Genomic DNA, 21,887 nt, shown 5'->3' with positions numbered 1-21,887 from the left:
ACACTTATTTGCCCATGTCTTCTTCCATTAAATTTTAGCTATACATATATTACATATATTTTTTTTTCATAAAGACACATATGTCATCAGCAGAGGATTGCGGTCGCGTGAGTTATAGTTGCCTGCATTAACTATAACGGGGGAATTTCATTGGTTTTTTATCAGTAAAATGTCCAGCTAACTATAACATGTGTGAAACCTATGGTTTTTTCAGTGAATTTGTACGGTTTTTTAAATGCTAAGTTACTTTACGCCATTCGTGGCGTGCGCGCCCACTTAACGCAGTTCGTTCCGTGCGCGCACAGTGAGCACGCGGTGCGCTTCGCGCACCGCGCGCCCACTTTACGCAGTTAGTGCCGTGGATGGGCCATGTACGCACGATGCGCTTCGCGCACCGTGCGCACATGGAGGACATATTGTGCGCTTCACTGTGAAGGGTAAGCATTTACATTTTCTAGTATGGTAAGCTTACCGTAAGCGCACCATAAGCTGGCTCAGATATATATATTGATTTAAATGCTATTTTCTCAGGAACTACTGAACAGATTCACACCAGACCTACAAAAGGCACTTCCTTGACCTGAGGACTACCTCTCTGCCAAATTTCAAGTAACTCTGTTCAGCCGTTAGGCCTGTAGCTGTGTCTAAAGGTCCTATGGAAAAATGCATGGGAAAAACGCGTTTTGGGACCCCCCTTTTTTCTCAGCCCCCGCTTGACGAATCCCCCCGAGACTTGCAGGGTAGGAGCGGAGCGTAGCGCCCCATTAGTTTTGAAAATTTCACGAGGATTCGTCGAACGGCGCCAAAGTTATTCCAAATAGAATGTTGCGGATTTCCTATGGAAACGTGGTCCTAACTATAACTATCTACTGGCGACCGCCAGTAGATAATATATATATATATATATATATATATATATATATATATATATATATATATATATATATATATATACCCACCCACCATCCACTAAGGGACTACGATTTTTACTCCACCCACCATCCACTAAGGGACTACGATTTTTACTGCTAGCTATTCTGATTCAGGCATGTGAATCTATGAAAGATACCCCAATACTAGATAAGAAAACAAGTTACTTACCTGTAACTTCAGTTATCCAGTATTGGTATCTTTCATAGATTCACATGCAACCCGCCCTCCTCCCCAGAGAGGCGTCCCTTTTTTACTATGGTATACTTACTGTCACTTGTGCTCCGAAAATCTGATGGACTTGCCTCTCTGTGGAGTGTTCTAGAGGGTGCTGGAGCCTGATGTGCTGGGTTCCAAATTTGGCTCTTTTTTACAAAAGGACAAGGATGGGTTCGTGTAGTGACCTTTTGGTCCAATATAGCCTATTGTGTGTTATTTTACTACTATTGCATATATATTTATCTGAAAGAAACACGTTAGTTAGATTCCTCACCTTAGAATATCCCCAGGCGTCAGACTGGATCCGGAAGATTTTTCGTCAGCAATACCCCTTGCGCGTCGCTAGGCGTCGTCTGCGGCTCCGCGTCCGTCGTCGGCGGCGTGCGCCGGAATGACGTCGTCGGAGTACTTAGACGCCGCCCTCGCGCGCTGACGTCAGTTCTTCTTTTTTCCGCGCCAGTAAGCGCAGATCCGGGAGAGCTACCCCTTTAGTCATTTTTTGACTAACTTTTTCGATCCTTTTTGATCTTGTCTCGACTTCGGTGCCGGTAGGAATGCCTGGTTTTAATGCCTGTGCTGACTGTAGCCGCTTGATGTCGGTTACGGACCATCACCGCCGGTGCCTTTACTGCTTGGGCCTCGACCACGACGCGGAGTCGTGTTCGGACTGCAAGGCCCTGACCTCGAAGGCTAGATGGGAGCGGTCCCGTAAGCTTCTCGAGATTCGCCACTAGGCTCCGCGCCCCTCTCGATCCCGGTCCAGGAGGAGGTCCAAGGATCGGTCGCGGAGCCGCAGCCGACGTCATCATCGGTCGTCGGGATCCAAGTCTTCGGGTAAGTCGAAGCACTCCAAGAAGTCCAAGAGGCTACACCGCTCTTCGGAATCCCCTCGCCGGTCGCGCGACTCGGCCGAGGGTCAGGGTGGTTCCACCCCCGCGGCTCCGGCGGAGCCGCAGGCGCCGCGCAAGTCCCCATACCCACCGGTCCCTGGGACTGACGCGACGCCGGCGGAAGTCAGTGCCTTCCTCTCGGCCATGAGGAGCCTGGCTCCGCCGTCGACGCCCGCTGGCGCGCCTTCGGGCCCCGCGGACCCGACTGGGCTACCTTGCCTGCCGGCGGCTCCGGCCCCGGCGCCGTTGACGGCTCCGGCCTCGACGCCGCAAGCGCCCGAGGGACCTGTTCCCGAGTCCCCGCCGACGCCGGTCGACCTCGTCACGCCTCCTCCGCCGGCGTCGACACCGGTACCACCTCCGACGCCGACTCCGCTCGACGTCAAGCCCCAGTTCAGCCCCGCTCCGGGCCCGGCGCCGATACGGCGTCGATGGACGCCGCGTTCGGCGCCGCTGGAGACACATTTTGTCTATCGCCCGGCTCCGATCCTTCCTCCTGTATACCAGGAATCGGATGATGGGGACAACTGGGAGGGATCCGAGGATCCTATGGCCGCTCAGGCTCAAATGTCACAGTACTGGGCAGATGAACTGGGGGAGGCCAGTGGTCTGGATACCTCTCCGGACACTGGATTCATCTCTCCTCCGACTGTGGCTTCGGAGGAGGGTGCTGCTTTCTCTGTGGTGCTGCGCAAGGCGGCCGCAGCCCTTGGGCTCGAGCTACCTGCCGTGGCTGTGAGGACTAACGTCCTCACTGAGGTGCTTCAGTCTGCAGCAAGCTCCACTGAGCCTCTGCTGCAATTCAATGAGGCCCTCATTGATGTTCTGCAGGGCACCTGGTCCAAGCCCTCCACAGTTCCTCCTGTGGACAGGAACGTCGCCAGGCGCCACCGCCCTGCTCCGGGCGACCCCAGTTTTCTGTCCCAACACCCTACCCCCGAAAGCCTGGTTATTATGGCCTCTACCTCCCAATCCTCCTTCCCGACCGCTCCACCGGACCTGGATTCCAAGAGACTGGAACAGTTTGGCAAGAAGTTGTTCTCCTCCCTTAGTTTGGGCCTGCGGTCTTTGAACACCGCCTGTCTCTTGGACCGTTATTCCCACTCTCTGTGGGATGCGGTGGAGGACGTGCTGCCCCTGTGTCCGGAGGAGGTCCAGACACGACTTACCCAGGCTCTGGCCGATGGGAGGGATGCAGCGCGACATGCTATCCTATGTGGGCTTGACACTACGGACTCGCTTGGTAGGGCAATTTCTACCACAGTGGCGCTTAGACGTCACGCCTGGCTGCGGTCCACGTCATTTTCGGGCGATGTCCAGAGCACTCTCATGGACATGCCCTTTGATGGCACTCGCCTTTTTGGCGAGAAAGCGGACAGTGCGCTGAATCGCTTTAAGGACTCCCGGGCTACGGCCAAGTCCTTGGGCCTCTCGGGCCCGCGATCGCAAACTTCCGCCTTTCGCCCCTTTCGTGGCCAAGGAAGGGGTGCCTCCTCACGTACGCCTAGCCACCAGCCGCAGAACCAACCTGCGCGCGGTCGCGGACGTGGTTTCCGCCGAGGCGGTTCTGGAGGACGACGCGGTCAGCCCACATCCACCCCGGCAGCATCCGCCTCAAAGCCTTCCTAGTCCGAGCTTTCAGGCCCATTCCACGCCAGTGGGCGGCAGAGTTCGCCATCACCTGCTCCACTGGCGGTCCATCACATCGGACAGGTGGGGGCTGCAAATCGTCCGAAGGGGCTACTCCCTCCCCTTCGAGACGACCCCTCCAGCCATGCCACCGCAGCACCACTGTATCTCGGGGGATCATTTGAATCTTCTCCACGAGGAAGTTTCGGCCCTCTTGGCCAAGGGGGCCGTCAAGCGCGTTCCGAGCCCAGAAGTAGGTCGTGGTTGTTATTCCCACTACTTTCTGGTTCCCAAGAAGGGCAAAGGGGGCCTACACCCTATCTTGGACCTCCGGAACGTCAATACCTTCCTCCGGAAGGAGAGGTTCAAGATGTTAACTTTGGCTCAGGTTCTAGCTGCCCTCGACCCTGGAGACTGGATGGTGGCGTTGGACTTGCAGGACGCATATTTCCACATCCCCGTCCTGCCGGCCCACCGGCGTTACCTGCGGTTCACGGTGGGTCAAGAGCACTTTCAGTTTACCGTGCTCCCCTTCGGCCTCACCAGTGCCCCTCGGGTGTTCACGAAAGTGATGGCGGTGGTCGCAGCTCATCTGCGCAGATCAGGGGTTCCAGTCTTCCCCTATCTCGACGACTGGTTGCTGAAGGCGGGCTCGCCCCAGGCAGTCGTCTCCCACCTCCAGACTACGGCGGATCTCCTGCATTTGCTGGGGTTTTCCATCAACGTGCCGAAGTCACACCTGAGTCCCTCTCAGAAGCTCCTCTTCATCGGAGCGGTTCTCGATTCGGCGCAGTTCCGGGTCTATCCACCGGAACAGCGGGTCCGGGATATTCAGGCCCTGATTCCCATCTTTCGGCCTCTATCCTGGGTTTCGGTCAGGCTAGTGTTGCGGCTTCTGGGGCTGATGGCCTCCTGCATCCTACTAGTGCATCACGCCAGACGGCGCATGCGGGCTCTGCAGTGGGACCTGAAGTTTCAGTGGGCCCAGCATCACGGCAACCTGTCCGACCATGTCTTGATCTCGGAGGGCACTGCACAGCAGTTGCAGTGGTGGCTCACGGACCGCGATTGGGTCATGGGCAGAAGCCTCTCCCTTCCCCAACCGGAGCATGTCGTAGTGACGGATGCGTCCCTCCTGGGATGGGGTGGCCATATGGGAGAGACGGAGATCAGAGGCCTCTGGTCTCCGGCGGAGTCTCGTCTCCACATCAACCTGTTGGAGTTGAGAGCGATCCGGCTTGCACTGAAAGCCTTCCTTCCCTCTGTCAGGGGAAGTGTCGTGCAGGTGTTCACGGACAACACCACCGCCATGTGGTATTGCAACAAACAGGGCGGGGTGGGGTCGTGGACCCTTTCTCAGGAGGCTCTGCGCCTCTGGACGTGGCTGGAACACCAGGGCGTCACCCTAGTGGTTCAACATCTGGCGGGCTCTCTGAACGCCAGACCAGACGAACTCAGCCGCCAGTGCATGATGGATCACGAATGGTGTCTGAACTCCGAAGTGGCGCAAGGTCTCTTTCAGCAGTGGGGAGAGCCTTGGTTAGATCTATTCGCCACCGAAGAGAACGCGCAATGTCAGCAGTTCTGCGCGTTGGAATTTCCAAGGCGGCACTCGCTCGGCGACGCTTTTCGTCACGGGTGGAGTTGCGGTCTGTTGTACGCCTTTCCGCCTATACCACTTCTGCCCAGAGTGCTGAAGAAGATCAGGCACGACCGGGCCCAAGTCATCTTGGTGGCTCCGGATTGGGCACAAAGGTACTGGTATCCCGAGCTACTCAGTATGTTGACCGATCCTCCGATACGTCTGCCCCTTCGGGAGGATCTTCTGTCGCAGCAGCAGGGCACGGTCCTCCACCCGAACCTGTCCAGCCTCCACCTCCATGCGTGGAGATTGAGCGGCGGCAGTTGATGCCATTTGACTTGCCTTTCTGAAGTCTGTGATATCATTCTGGCAGCCAGGCGTCCCTCCACAAAGACGGTATACGCCTGCCGGTGGAACAAATTTGTGGCATGGTGCACAGCAAAGGCTGTGGATCCCCTTTCCGCCCCTCTTTCTGAGGTTCTACTGTTTCTTCTTTCTTTGGCCCGGCAGGGCTCTGCCCTGGGCACCCTGAAAGGTTATCTTGCTGCCATCTCTGCCTTCTTGAGGCTTCCTGATCAGCCTTCCTTTTCAAGTCCCCTGTAGTTACACGCTTTCTAAAGGGCATTGCTCACACGTTCCCTCCTGTCCCTTTTGTAATGCCTCAGTGGGACTTGAATCTTGTTCTCACATTTCTAATGTGCGCTCCCTTTGAGCCTCTTCATAATTGTCCTCTTCGTCTGCTGACGCTTAAGACTGCTTTTCTGGTAGCCATCACCTCGGCTAGACAGGTGAGTGAGCTCCAGGCTTTATCTTCAAAGCCTCCTTTTCTCTCTGTTCATCCGGACAAGGTTGTCCTTCGGCCTCGTCCCTCCTTTCTTCCGAAAGTGGTGACTCCATTTCATCTTGGGCAGTCTGTCACCTTGCCCACCTTCTTTCCGCCTCCGCATCCTTCCAAAGAGGAAGAGAGGCTCCACCGTCTGGACCCAAAACGTGCGCTCTCCTTTTATCTGGACCGCACAAAGCAGTTCCGGGTGGACGACCAACTTTTCGTTGGATACGTGGGTGCTAAGAAGGGGAAAGCTGTGCACAAACGGACCATCTCTCGGTGGGTCGTTTTGTGCATCAAAATTTGTTATTCCTTGGCAAAAAAGGACCCTCCTGTTGGGCTGCGCGCCCATTCTACTCGGGCCACAGCGGCTACTACTGCTTTGGGACGGGGTGTCCCTTTGCAGGACATCTGTCAGGCGGCGACGTGGGCTTCGCTACACACGTTTGCCAGGCATTATTGCCTTGACAGCCAAGTCCGGAGGGATGGCTTCTTTGGCCGTTCTGTCCTCCAGGACTTTCTGGTGTGATCTTGGTTCGCAGACCCACCACCGGGGATGGTATTGCTTGGGTATCTATTCTAAGGTGAGGAATCTAACTAACATGTTTCTTTCAGATGAACAAGTTACTTACCTTCGGTAACGATGTATCTGTAAGAAACATTAGTTAGTTAGATTCCTCACCGACCCACCCATCCTCCCCGTTCTGCGAACTGACATCTAGGGTTAAGGTTATCCTTTTCAGGCCCCTAGATTTTATTTTTGGCACCAGTGTCGGTCTTTGCATGGCTCTGCGTTCCTGGCGCGGAAAGCTATGTACAAGAACTGACGTCAGCGCGCGAGGGCGGCGTCTAAGTACTCCGACGACGTCATTCCGGCGCACGACGCCGACGACGGACGCGGAGCCGCAGACGACGCCTAGCGACGCGCAAGGGGTATTGCTGACGAAAAATCTTCCGGATCCAGTCTGACGCCTGGGGATATTCTAAGGTGAGGAATCTAACTAACTAATGTTTCTTACAGATACATCGTTACCGAAGGTAAGTAACTTGTTCTATTGTACCGTGAGACTCCCACCTCGATGGCGGGGATGATTCAGGCAATTGAATCTATGAAAGATACCAATACTGGATAACTGAAGTTACAGGTAAGTAACTCGTTTTCTTGTAAAGCGGTGCCACAAAAGAGAAGGAGGGTTGAGTGCAGCATTGTCTACAAAGGTGCACAAATAATAAAGCCCTCCAAGTTTCGACCCTGGGAATGGATGTAGGCAATTGGAGTCCTTACAGCAGGGTCTTCATCAGGACCAGTAGGGAAGGGGGACACCCTAGAGCCCCCGAAGAATTCAGTGGATATTGGGAGAAAGATGGGCCTTCCGGCTCCACAGTCAGAAAGGGACGTGTGTGTGGGTTAGTAGTTAGAAGTCCTGTCTCTCTTCTGTTTATAAGTTCATGGGCTTAGAAAAATCATATACTCCTTGTATCTTATTTGAAAAAATCACGTCCGAGTCACAGAAAAGTTTGATGAAGACCCTACTGTAAGGACTCCAATTGCCTACATCCATTCCTGGGGTCGACTGCTTCATTATTTGTATTCCTTTGTGGACAATAGTGATTTATTCACCGTGTCCCTTCAATCTGTTTTTAACATTATGGTGTTGTACATAGAGTAAGCCTTTGATAAGGCTGGATTAGCTTCTTTCATGATTCAGATGTTTGTATTGTTCACTGCCCTCCTTCCTTCACTTCCCCCCACAAATGCACATTGCTGCACTCACCCCTCCTTCTTTTATTGGGGCACCGCTTTACAATTGTGTTTAACGAATGTCACATTTTGTGAACATGAGATTCCATGTTCCAAATGAATAAAATATGGGTAACATGAAGAATATTGTGTGCAATTACTTTAACAAGTGTTGTTGATGTGTACTTTATTTTCTATTATTTCAAATTTGTATCCAGTGGGGCCATTTTTTCCCTGTACTGATCATTCAGTTGGTCAGTAGTATTTTGTGGTCAGTGGTATCTAATGCTCTAGAGAAGTCCAGTTATTCTAGGGCAAAAACATGGCCTTTTCCTTTGGTACTAATGACACATTTCCCGATGATCAGGAGAATGATTTCAGTACCATGATGTGGACAGGAGCCAGACTGGAAGTCATTTTCAGTTCTTCTCAAGGTGGGCAGATACATTTGCCACTACTGTCTTGAGTGCCTTACCAGTGAAATCTGGGGTGGAGATGGTCTGCAATAATGTCTCACCTGTTTTTGAAAAGAGGCATATTCCACCAAAGAAGACAAAACATTGATGATTCTAGTAATTGTTGGTGTTAAAGCATGGGAGTACGTTTCTACTTTGGCATTTTAGGTGTTTGTGAATGCAGATAGGATCTTGATCTGGCTCTTTCGTAGGTGCAATCTTAACAAAAGGATGTGGAGAATTCACATAAGTGATACCAATTGAGAGGAGAATGACATCAGGAGGGAATATTCTGTCTCTGATAATATTATTTTCTTTCTTGAGAAAACACATCAGCATCTCACAGAGCTCCATGAGTGCAGGCATAAAGAAGGGGAGATTGAGGGCTGCTGGATGTTTGCAAACCTGGGAGAGGTTTTGGTGGAGCTTTATTCTTCTCTGTTCTTGGGCTATAAATAGCATGTCTTAGCTCTGAGTTGAGCGCCTTTATAGCCACAAATGTTTACCCTGCAGGTTGTATGGGCCTCTTGGACATGGGACTTGTACTAAAAGGTGTTGGGGCACATGTCTACATGTTTTATAGTAGAGAGCATATTATTGAGCCATTTTCAAGCATTCTTTTACAGCCTTGTGACTTTACAAATATTAGGGGATCTAGCATTGATTTCTATATTGTTCGTACCTGATGCTTTGAAAATGGAATGTGCTTTACGTATTAAAGAAAAGACACTCTAATTACATTGTAGTTTTAAAGTAAACAAACAAACAAATCAAGCTTTATTTGATTAAAAAAGTACAACCATAAAAGCATCCTAAAAATAATAATAAAACATTCACATTTCATCGCAATATGTACATTAAAACACATGAAAGGTTAAAAAAGTACACTACGCGTGAATATACACATTAGACATGAAAAAGCAGACACAGGAGATAGTTTGTAAATTAAGTGCCGTGTGCATAATATATAATACAGCAACAGAACTGCAACCCTGAGCATCATTAATCATTATGCATCCCATCTTCTTCATAAACCTAGGGCGTCAAAGTTAGTTATACTTTCTTCTTCTAATTACCATCTGAATGTAAACCGCCCCTGCATTATAAACTCTACCTTTTTCTAAATTGCAAATAAAATCCCTGGCATTCAGCTATCTCTCGGGTCCCTTGCCCCTTAGATGACAACTACTACGCTCCGTATTCTTACCCTGAACGTGCGGGGGCTTAACAATTCCACTAAGCGGAGGGCGGTCCTTTCTTATCTGGAACACTCAAAAGCGGACATTTGCCTCCTCCAGGAGACACACTTATTAGCCCGGGACTGTTACCGCCTAAAATCTCGCCTTTTCCCCACTCAGTTCTTTTCTTCCAGCACTTCTAAAACAGCGACCTTGGTTTCCCGCTCTTTTCGGGGCAGGGTTCTCCAGAATGAGGCCGAGATTAAGGGGAGACTTTTCACATATCACTTTGCCATCGGGGTTGACATTGATCATAGGGTCTGTCTATTCCCCTAACGAGAGGCACTGATTGAGGCCACGGCGACCGTAGAGTGTAAAATTTTATTGGGGGGACCTCAATTTGATATTTGACAACTCAATGGATAGATCGGCTCAGCGCTTGGGTCAGGCAGGAGCGCTTTCCTCGGGGGGACTGAACAGACTGCGAGAGCTGGGGATGGTGGACCTGTGGCGTTCCTCCCACCCAAATGACAGTGAATACTCTTTCTACTCGAGTGTGCACAAGACATATGCCCGCCTTAACTACTTCCTTGGTTCGGAGACGCTTCAGACCCTAATGGTAGAGAAAGAGATACTGACCGCCTCCCGCTCCGATCATGCCCCGGTTGTGGCTAACCTTATGCTTCCCCCACTGCAGCAACCTACCCGCCACTGGCATTTACGTGACACTCTCCTTCACCGCGCGGATGTGGTCAAACAGGTGCAGAACTCGCTGGACGATTTCCTAGTACACAACGACAATCCTGACACTTCACTTTCCACACAATGGGCAGCGCTCAAGGCGGTGTTGAGGGGAGTTTCTATCGCTATTGTGACGGCTGATAACGCCGAATGCGAACGTAAAAGGGCGGATCCCACGCAGCAAACTCGGGAGCTAGAACAGATGCACCAGCGCACTGGCACGCACTAGGATATGGCGACAACTGCGGGCAGTGAGAGCCCAACTGGCAGCCATTGATAACGACAGTGTGGAGAACGCAGCCCTTTGCCAGCGCCAGACTTTTTACACAGGGGGGCGGTGTTGCCGGCTCCTTGCTCACAAACTACGCGAAGCTAGACAACGACAGGGGGTCCAGGAGCTGCGCGTAGTTGGGGGACGAGTGGTGACTGACGATGCGGATATCGCGAACCCCTTCCATGACTTTTATGCCCAACTATATGCGGCGCAATCTCTGGAGTGCGCGCTTAGGACACCTACATCGCAGCGGTGCACCTTCCCACCCTCATGCAGGCACAAGCAGACCATCTGGAGAGGGAGATTTGGGTAGAGGATGTCATAGCGGCGATTTCTCGCCTTAAGCTGGCGAAATCCCCCGGTCCTGTCGCCTTTTATAAAACTTTCTGTCCAATTCTGGCACCTCTCCTCACCCGCCTCTTTAACTCCTTCACGCTGACTGGGGCCATCCCGGAAGACATGTTAGAGGCAGCCATTGTGGTCATTCTGAAGGCTGGCAAGGACAAGACGAACTGCGGGGCCTATCGCCCTATATCCCTCCTCAACATAGACTTCAAGCTTTTTACCGGGATCTTAGCCTCCCGCCTGGCTCCCTACATGCCGAGACTCATTGACCCGGATCAGGCGGGATTCATCCCCCAAAGACAGACCAGTGATAACACCAAACGGGTGCTCCACCTGATCGAGAAGGCCTCTCGGGTCCGTGGGGAATATATGCTTCTCACCATAGATGCAGAAAAGGCATTTGACAGGGTCCATTGGCCGTTTCTGGAGCAGGTACTGATCCACTTGGGGATGGGGGAGAAGTTTCGGACCCTTATCCTTAATTGTTAGCGGCGCCCCACGGTCTCTGTCCGCGTTAACGGGCATACATTGTCCCTCCTCTCCATTACCAGGGGCACGAGACAGGGGTGTCCTCTCTCGCCCTTGCTCTTCGCGCTCTACATGGAGCCTTTCGCCCAGTGTTCGGCGCAATTCTCGTATCACCGGAATTAAATTCAGAGGTGATACCCACACCATTATCCTCTACGCCGATGATGTCTTGATCTTCCTCTCTGATTCGGCCCCAGCCTTGAGTGCTTTTCTGGAGGAGATGGACCACTTTGACCGGGTGTCGGGTTTTAAGGTCAACGTAGAGAAGTCAGTGGCCCTCAACCTTTCACTGTCTCCCCCGACGTTGGAGCTCTTACGCTCCACACATCCCCTCCAATGGACAGAGGGCTCTGCTCCCTACTTAGGTATCCAACTGGCACCTACGCTGCCGGAGGTGGTCACTGCCAATTACAGCAAATTACAGGCGCAGATTCGGGCGGAGCTACACCGGTGGAAGCATATCCTGGTTGGGGAGAGTGGCCGCCATAAAGATGACAATCCTCCCTCAAATACTCTACATTTTTCAGACACTACCCCTTCGGCCACCCATGGGCTGGATCAAGCAGATCCAATCGGAGTTGTCGCAGTCTATTTGGCGGGGCCGTCGGCCTCGCATGAAGGGTGCCATAGTGATGCTGCCTCCTGAGGAGGGCGACCTGGGGGTCCCGGACCTTCGGTGCTACTTTCAAGCGACTCAACTTCACCATCTGGTCGAGTGGAGTAGACCCGAATCTGAGAAACACGGGCTGTTTCAAGACCAGGCAGTGGCAGCTACACCTTTACAAAGGATCCCCTTCCTGCGTAAGGCTCACAGACCGCCTAATCTTTACGCCTCTCAAATCACTGGAACAATTCTGGAGGCATGGGACCAGACCTGCTGGAGGTGTAACCTTCCTTCTCCCCTCACACCGATTTTTTATCACCCCGTCTGTTTGTTCTGGATGGGATTCTTACCTTTCCTCAGGTCCGCTCCATCTCCGGGATCCCGGCGTCGGAACAATTCCACTACCTTCAAATACGGCACTGGGCTCTTCACCCACTTATACAGCTGCAAGCACAGCGTTTTCTCACGCCCAATGAAAAATGGCTACTCACACGCACTTCCGACAAAAAGCTGATCTCAGACTTATACAAAATGTTGTTGGCCTCTCACACACACACATACAATGCAGGAGTGGGAGTGGGACCTGGGTCGAGATCTCAGCCACAAAGAATGGGCGGGAATATACTACAGGGCCCGTCACTCAGCGTGTATCATGGGACTGACTGAGACTTTGACTATGGTGTCTACATATTGGTATTACACGCCTGACTGCCTTCACATGATGGACCCTCAACAAAGTGCAGATTGCTGGTGGGGTTGTGGGAAACGAGGCACACTGGTACATCTGTTATGGGACTGCGATTAGCGCCATGCATATTGGACACAGGTCCTCGACGAAATAGACAACCACTTTGACACTCAGCTCCCACGTTTCCAGATGCAATGTTCTCCGAAAAAGAGGAGGAGTAGATCTTTTTGCATTAACCTTTTAGTTGGTGGACGGGGGTTGGGCTGGAGGCTGGGGTGGGGTGTAGGATAGGTTTCCTTGTGGGCCATCTGAATGTATATCACTATTGATTCTCTTTATTATTCACATTCCATCGATGGTATATCAGACCTGTGTTGGAGAACATGCCTGTAATGCTTTTCTGTCCTTTGTTTCTGAATTGCAAATAAAATCAAAAGCTGTTTTATAGTTGAACAAACTTTCATTTAAAAATAATGGATGTAAAAAGCTCTTCCTAATATCTCTATAAAAATCACAAAATAAGATAAAGTGTAAGGTTGTCTCATCAGATTTTCCATCGCAGACTCACTTTGGGAGATTTTATTTCCATTCGCCCATGGTTGGGAAGGCTATTAAAAAAATGGATGATCCCCATTCTTAACCTAGTAAGATAAAATCTATGTTTTGTATTCGAGACCTGGAGTAAATAGCTTTGTGTCCCTGGTCGAGTGGGCCTATCACAATATACCCTGGTCAGCTGCTTCGAGTTTGCCTCTACTTCCCTAAGCTATTGCCTCGATTCTATGAGTCAAGTTTTTAGTTCCTTTTTACTATAATCAAGTATTTGCAAACGGTTGTTAAAATCAATGTTCTCAGCACATTCTTTTAAAAGATTACCAATATACATCAACCAGGGATTTTTTTTACCATGCTCAAGGGTGAGTGAGGCAATCCTTAATGATTTCCTGGGTGAATTTAGTACCCTCCTTACTCCATATTCGATACCAAACAGTGAGACCTGCTATGCTGATAAAATCATTAATATAAGGGGCATCAAGCTTTTTGTGCACGCTATATATGGGGGTAGAGTTGGGAACAGCTAACAATCTTCTTAAAAAGATGATTTCTTGAGTCTGGAGGGTAGCATGGTTAGCCGCTCCCCAGAGCACAGCACCATAGCAATTTCCAGTAATGCACTTACTCTTATAGAGGTTCAAATTTTCCCTGATGGGTTTGTTCCCCATTGTTTTTGAAAATCTAAAAATTGCCTCTGTAATCCGTGTAAATTTTAGTTTACAATAATCAATATGGGTTCCCCAGTGACCGTTTGCTGTGAATAGCAGTCCTAAATATGGAAATGAATGTGTTTCTGCGATAGGGACCCTATTTACATGGTGGGCCCTAATCTTTGCTTTTCCTTTACCACACACCATTACCAATGTTTTTTTTAAAGTAAGTACCAGATCCTTTTCCTGCATATATTCAGCACATTTCTCAATTAAGCACTGAGCCCATTAGCGGTTCTGGATAAAAGGACTGCGTCGTCCGCATAAAGCAAGGTGGGGACACAACGTTTACCAACTCTAGGGACATCAGCATTTAGCTTTTGCAAACCTTCATCTACTCCATTTATGTATAGAGAAAACAGGAGAGGAGCTAGAACGCATCCCTGCCTTATTCCCTGTGTTACTCTAAAACTGACAGCACACTCTCCTTCTGTTCCATATCGAACTCTTGTATTCAATCATTTATATATGTGTGACAGGTATACAATATTATCTTTGGGGCACCCATGAGAGCCAGGGCTTGCCATTGTTTCACATGAGTCACTAGGTCAAAAGCACTTGTAAGGTCATCAAAACACATGTGTACATGGCCCTTTTTTACAACTGTACATTTACTAATTATTAAATGAAGGTTAATGCAATGCTCAACAGTCCCTATCTCCCTTCTGAATCCATACTGTGTTTCTGTAAGGATTGAATTTTCAGCTGCCCAGATTTCCAATCGCTCTAGAAGGATACTACCCATCAGTTTTGACATTGTGTCGAGAAGGAAAATGGGGCGATAGCATTTAGCGTAGCTTCTATGGCCCTTCTTAAAAAACGGGACTATGAAACTTTCTGTCCAAGTTCTCGGCACCAGACCACCTGCTACAGCATTAAACACTTTTTGTAAATTTCGGCCCAGGACCCATATCCATTTTAAAAATGTCTACTGGGACCCCATCGTGTCCTGGCGCCTTCCCATTTGCACATCTATCTAGGGCCACTGTGACCTCATCCAGAGTAATGGGGGCCAGATTGTGGGGTCCAAAATTATAAAAACTCTATTAGCTAATTGTAATGAGATTTCATTAAGATTTCTTTTAAATGACAGCACAAAGATTTCATTGTCTGTGTTAAAAACCTGTCCAAACTACTTTATCTATTCCAAGGGCTGGACCAAGCTCTCAATTTTTATTGCAGAATAGTCTTTAAAGTAAGGGTGGTTAATTGTTTTCCAGAATAGGAGGGCATCCTTTGTACTAGCAGCTTAAGGTAAGTTTTCCCATGCTTGATTTTTTATCTCCCTTTTCCTTCTAGTGAGGGTCTATGTATATATCATTTGCTGTGTTTTTATGAGTTCACTATCTCTAGGCCCAACCTTTAAAGCATTTTTAAAGCTTGATTGGCCTTGGTGCATTGGCAATCAAACCAACTAACATTTCTCAGAACTTTCTGTTTATTCTTAATTCTTAAGCCCCTGGAGATGGCAGAGCTAATATTTCAGAAAGCCCCAATGATGTGACAGTCAGAAGAATCCCCCTTATTACAGATCTTAATATCATATTGGCAATTGTTCATTAATCCATCCAAATATTCGATTGGATTTAACACCAGACCATTTGATTGTGATGCAATTCCCTCCTTGGGTTGATACGGTAGGGGCTAAACGGAGCCCCTTTTTGGTACTGCAGTGATAACATAATTTTGAGGCCTTGTTGGCATTGTCCCTCTAGTGCATAGCTCTCCAATCAAAGCTCTGAACATTTCTGGGAAGCGAAAAGTTACAACAATGCAGTCCCCTTCACAGCGTTTTGGAGTTTTCCCCACCCAGTTTACTCTTCTTACCATGATAATATTTTGGGCAAGGAAATTCGGGTTGTAATAACAGTGTTTAGTGGACCAATGCACTACCTTGTTCTTCAAGTCCCCCCAGTCCTCTTTAGCCCTGTCTATTAACTCTGGCACGTTTTTCAGAATGATGGTATAGGGTGTTGCCTCAGGTGGTAAATGTAGGGGTCTACGATTGTTTCTTAATGGTTGAGGGGTGGGAGGAAATGTGTCCATATTTTTATTTTTGGTTATTATCGATTTTGTCTCACAAGAAGTCAGCAGCACAGAAGGCCTATCACTCTTCTCCATAGTGTCCATAGTGGTTTTTACTTGGCCCGGTACTGCTGAGCCTAATGAGCCTGAAGAATATCATTAGGCGTAGTCCGTTGGTTGTGTTCCACAACTATACTACCAATTGTAGCCTTCGAGTTGTTTGAACTAGAGGTTTTCTCGGGTAGTAATGACTCTGTAATTAGTTTTATGATCTGGGCTACATCGATCTTGATCTTTATAATTTAAGACAATAATTTCCTTTCAAATGTGTCAATTTTCCCAAGCAAGTTCTTAAATAAAGATTCCATATTTTGAGGATAGTCAGGACTTAGTAAAACCCCTGGGCCCATGCTCAATTTCTTGGGCTGAGGCTCTTTAGAAGGCTCGTTTATTGTAGTTTTCGATGGTTGTTTACTTTTTTTTGTAGGGGGAATTATCAAGTCTGTGTTATCTGTTAGAATTGATATTTTCCAGTGGAATGTTCAATACATAGGGTGCTTACTGATGTTTTGTCTTGAGGACATTTTGCCCTTTGGCGGAGAGTTTATATTTAATACCAATTTCAAAGCCGCTGGGTCTGATCTAGTTTCTTTCATAACTGCAGTTAGGGCTTTCTTTGTAGCTACTAAGCGCTCTTCTACATTAACAATCTCATTGTTGATTTGTCCCATTGCAGTATTTAAATAATTAGGGCCCTATTCACAAAAGTAATCTGAGACAATATCCTAACTTTACGACTTTCGGTATTCACAAAAGGCATTTAGTAGTCGTAAAGTTAGGATTCATAAGTCGTAAAGTTAGGATTTTGTCTCAGTTTATGTAGTGGTAAAGTTAGGATTCATAACTTTACTACTACTAAATGCCTTTTGTGAATACCGAAAGTCGTAACGTTTAGGATTTTGTCTCAGATTACTTTTGTGAATCGGGCCCTACGTTATTAGGGCACTTATTTTAGCATTTTTGTTTCTACTGCCTGAAGAGGCGTCTGCGAGTTTGCGCTTTCCCATGATTAAAAGAAAAAAGGAAAACCACTTAGGACAAAACGGATAAACAGCTGTACTGTTGTGTGAAGAATATATTTCCTCTTACCGTGGCACAGACGTTCGCGTTGGGAGCTTGGAGGGGTAGCCCAGCACAGCCTCTGCTGGCTGCAGATGGGCACAGACGGGCCTGTCCTTGGCCCCGGCACGCCCGTGCATGTCCCGCGTTGTGGGAGACCGCGGCTTCTGATAAGCGCTTCCGGGTGCGGATGATGCGGCGTTGGCGGCACTCCGACCGCAAGGGCTACTGGGGGCTGGAATCCCCTGCTGCTGTAGTCGGTCTCTGCGGGAGATCCCGGCTCCTGATAAGCACCTTCGGGTGCGGAAGATGCGGTGTTGGCGGCCCTCCGGCCGCAAGAGCTACTGGGGCTGGAGTCCCCTGCTGCTTTAAATGGTCTCCCAAATGTAGTCTGTGCACTGCTGGGCACCTCCAGTCTCTGGTAGATTCTTAGGTGCAGGTCGTCTGGTCCTGCACCTCCCCCAGGCGCCACCAGAGGCTCGGCAGCGATTTCCAGTCTTCCAGGGGCAGGCCAACTCAAGGCCAGCCCAGTCGAGGAGGAGCAGATTATAGCCTCCAGCAGGCTCCGCAGAAAAGGCGAGATGCAGCGCCCAGGGGCCAGAACAGGCCCTCGACGTCAGCAGGTGCCGTGTACAGAAGCCACGATCCCTCCCAGGGCTGCGGCGGTATCTAGGGCCTCCAGGCCAGAGAAACAAAAGGTCAGAGGGTTTCCACTTGGCAACAGCAGAGAAGCTGCCTCACAGCCAGCCAGGTCAGGGCCGAGCAACAAGTATATGTACTAATGTAATCAGATTGCTGTCTGATTGATGCAGCTCACGTTAAGAATTGCTTCCCATTCTGAATTCCTGTCAACATTCACAATCTAATATGCGCCTTCAAAGTGTGTAAAACAGATGTATTTTTGCTCTCAGTTATTTATGATATGAAGAGTTGAACCTTGTAATTTAAATGATCAAGAGTAAGTTGAATTTCAAAATGGATAACCCAAAACTTTTGATTCATCTACAAGCATTCTTTATTTTGCTCTTAATTGTGTCAATTTTCAATTCCATTCAACAGGCGATATTGATCTGGTCTTTGGCAACGTTTGAAACACCAACATATGGCACAATTGTCTATCCTGTTTGGGGAGAGATCATTGGATGGGGCATGATTGTTTTTTGTATCATCTGGATTCCTGTAATTGCTATATACAAAATTGTCAAGGCTGATGGAACCATTTTTCAAGTGAGTCTTTTGTTTACATTTTCTAACTTTTAGGCTGTTTTTTTTGTTGGTATACTGTTATCAGCAAGCCTTCACACCTAATACACGGGTCACTGGTTACCAATGAACACTCATACTAGAGTCTCCATTGTTCACAATATTTGACTTAAGTTAATCCACATTGATCCATAAGTTATCTTATTTCATTTAAAAGCCGTTGTTCAGTTCTTCATTAATCATCTTTGATATTCCTCCTTTTTAGCATTCACATCCCAACGATCATTGTGGAATAATTTAAGTCAAATACAGTGAACATTGGTGAGTGTAGTATTGCATGGTGCGTTGGCAAGCACTGACCAGACTGGACCAGTGTATATTGGCATTTACAAAGACCCTATGGCTGAGGGACTCTGAGCCAATAGAGCACCACATTTGAATACATTTTACAAACCAATATTTGAATAGGTGAGGTGGATAGCGTAAAGGCTCTTTAAAGTACCTACATTTCAACAGGCATTACCCTTAACAGCTGTATGTGGTTTTATAGAAAAACATTTTTGTGGAGTATCGTTACTGAGAAACCATTTCACCTAAACTGTTTTTTGTAAATTTTCAGGATGGATAGCGTTTACTTTTTTTAAAAGGTGTAAATGCAATAGTTGCAGGTTTCGCTTTCAGAATTTATTTGTCAGAAGTATTTATTTTAGTACTTTATTTCAAGGGTCCTTATTTAGAATTAATATTTTTTATATTTTCAAACAATTATTTCAAATGCTATAATTTTGTTGACCCCCACCATCCCTAAACATCCTTAAACATCAACAATCTTTGACCCCCTCACAACCCTTAAACAGCATCCATCCCGGCCCTCTCAAAGCCCTCACCATACCAAAACTCCACCATTTCCTGATCTCTAAAATCCACCCATTCTCAATGTCTAAAAACCCCACACCACCTCTAAATAACACCTATCCCTGACCCCTAAACTACACCCATACTTAAACTCTAAAAAGCCCTTTCTACATCTAAACTCGACCCATCACTGAACCCTAAAACCACTCGCTACCCCTAAACACCACCCATCCGAACACCTAAAAAACAATCACCACTCCTAAACTCCAATCTCCGTGAACCCTAAATGCCCTTCCTTCCTATAAATAGTAGCCATCCCAGGCCCCTTAGGCCCCTCACTACCCATTGATGAACATTAAAAATCCCTCAATCTCCTAAACCCTACCAAACACTGAACCCTAAAAACCCTCACCAGCCCTAATTTAAGCTATTTGTGAACCAAAACAACCTTCGATACCCCTAAATTACAAACATCTCCCAGCCCTCAAAACCACATATCACCCCTAAACTCCACTCATAAATAAATACAAAATAAATGCTCACCATCCTAAAGTAAACTAATTAATGATTGATAAAAAGCCCTCACAACGCTAAACTCCACATATCCCAGAACCCTTAAAAACCCTTTCTATGCCTAAACTCCACCTATCCCTGATCCCTAAAAACCTTTAATCACCCATAAATGTCATCTATTCCTGTTCTAAAAATCCTCACTCCCCTTAAACTCCTCCCAAGTTTAATTTTAGAGTTATCCTTTATATTGTGTTTCCTTAAAATTATCTTTCCATCATTTGGTTTCCTTCAATGTGGTTTCTCAGCTTTTGCATTGAATGACATGCATCAATGACACATACATACATACTGTTGTTTTTGTAAAACATCTTGTTTGACCATTGATGTGTCATCATGAACAAGCTGTTCTGTGAACCCTTAACACAGCTACATATTTTACATAGGTCGAGTAGATTCAGACATTTAATTTCTTAAGTACATGATCGTAAGCGTGCCACTGTATCTTTCCCATGCTCTTTGCAGTAGACTTTCACCCCAGAATCATGCTTCAACAAGATGAGGGAAAATACTATATTGGGCTTTGTAATTAAACTGCAACGACTTTAATCCACTACAAAGGGGCTCTTTCAGTGGTGGCTTTCAACATTTTTAACAGCGCAAGCACTATCACTAGCAACATTTAGTACTCTGTATGAAGGATGAAAATCGACAACAAGAGGGGGGTGCATGTTTATTTCAGTGATATTAACGTGAATGTTTGACTTAAATAAAGTTATTTCTTTAGTAACTGCAGTGCTGCTCCAAATTAACTTGCCTTAGGCGCACTTGGCCTGATCATATAAAGTGAGTTTGTGTAGTAATGTTTTAGGCCATTGTCTGTGTCATGATTGTAAGCTGATAAGGGTACTGAAGTACTAGAATTAGAACTAGAATAATGGTATGCTGCCATTCTTGGTGCTGGTATATCTCTGTTTTTTCACTTAAACGGATAACAGCATGTGTTCTAGCCTATACACAAATCTGCCTAACACAATAACAAAGTACAGTAACACAAATCTGCAACACAACAAAACAACTAAAAGACAACACAATAACATAACCCCAAATCACTACATCTCAATACTAAAACATAAAGTAAAATGGAATAACCATTATACAACAACCACAAAATAATATCAAACAATACACTGCAAAAACTAAAGTGAAACGGCATCACACAACCTTATCAAAAGCAATCCAGTTTCAAGCACGCCAGAACGTAAAACAAAAACGCTGCACAACACCACACCCCACTATAACAACTCAAATGTATTATATTAAAGTGTTTTTTGAGTTTGTTCATAGTTCTTTTTTGTTTTAATGTGTTGTACTTTGTTGGTGAGTCGTGTGTTTGTTCTGACGTGCTCTGTTGGTGGTTTAATGCAGTGTTGGTGTGTTATGTTGCTTTGTTTTTTGTCTTGAGCTGTCTTGTTGATTTGTTTTGAGGTTTTGTTGTTGAGATGAAATGGTCTTGAATTATGCTGTGTTATCTTGTAGTGAAATGTTGGATTTTGTTATTGTGTAATTGTGTGGATGTATTGATGTGTTGTGCTGCTTTTTAGTGCATATTGTGTTATGCTGTTGTACTGTTTTGTTGTTGTACTGTTTTAATGTGTTGTTTTATGGTGGTGTTATCTTGTAATAAGCTGTGTTATTGTTGTGTTTTATGTTGTGGTGTTCATATGATATCTGGCTATTGTGGCATTGCCTCACAATACCACTGCCTCAAACCTTCTCTATTTTATGGTGTTAAAATATGTTTGCACCTGTCTTTGTGATTGTCAAGGACATGTACCAGTGCTAACTAGGAACTATTTCTTATCTGGCCCATAGTTGCATATCAAAAACACTTTCTCTACTAGCCACAAACCATATTTTATCTTAAGTGAGGTTGAGCTACCTGCCATAGGGACCTGTGTGTACCTATCAATCCTAATTGGGATTGATTAGTTACTCAAAGGATTGAACCGCCTTGCATGTATTGTAGAGAATATTGGGTTGCACATAACACACATGTTACAAGTTTCAAACCCAATTAGAAGGCATAGGCACTAGCTGCAAATATTTGCACCTAATCTACAAACATATTTGTTTGTAGTCATACAAGTATTCTCTTAACCTTACATTTTTCTATGATAGTAAAATGTGTCCTATTAACGTCGGTACAAATTAATACAATTACCAAATAGCAATCAGTTTGTATTGCTTGCTCCATCTGGTCATTATTAGTGTTATTCA

At 47.0% G+C, this 21,887-nt stretch overlaps 1 protein-coding gene across 1 annotated transcript in view; it reads left to right on the top strand.

Moving 5' to 3' along the window:
- Window positions 1–21,887, top strand: part of LOC146829238 (sodium- and chloride-dependent neutral and basic amino acid transporter B(0+)-like) — a 1,256,359-nt gene that overhangs the window by 1,184,060 nt on the left and 50,412 nt on the right. The window contains exon 13 of the mRNA XM_085606669.1: window positions 18,099–18,266. Within this exon, the coding sequence (XP_085462795.1) occupies window positions 18,099–18,266 (168 nt within the window). The remainder of the gene's footprint in view (window positions 1–18,098; window positions 18,267–21,887) is intronic.

Source organism: Triturus cristatus, chromosome 5_2 (genome assembly GCF_964204655.1).
Source record: "Triturus cristatus chromosome 5_2, aTriCri1.1, whole genome shotgun sequence".
Taxonomy (NCBI): domain Eukaryota; kingdom Metazoa; phylum Chordata; class Amphibia; order Caudata; family Salamandridae; genus Triturus; species Triturus cristatus.
The sequence above is the reverse complement of the archived record's forward strand: the minus strand, read 5'-3'. Positions and strand labels throughout refer to the sequence as shown.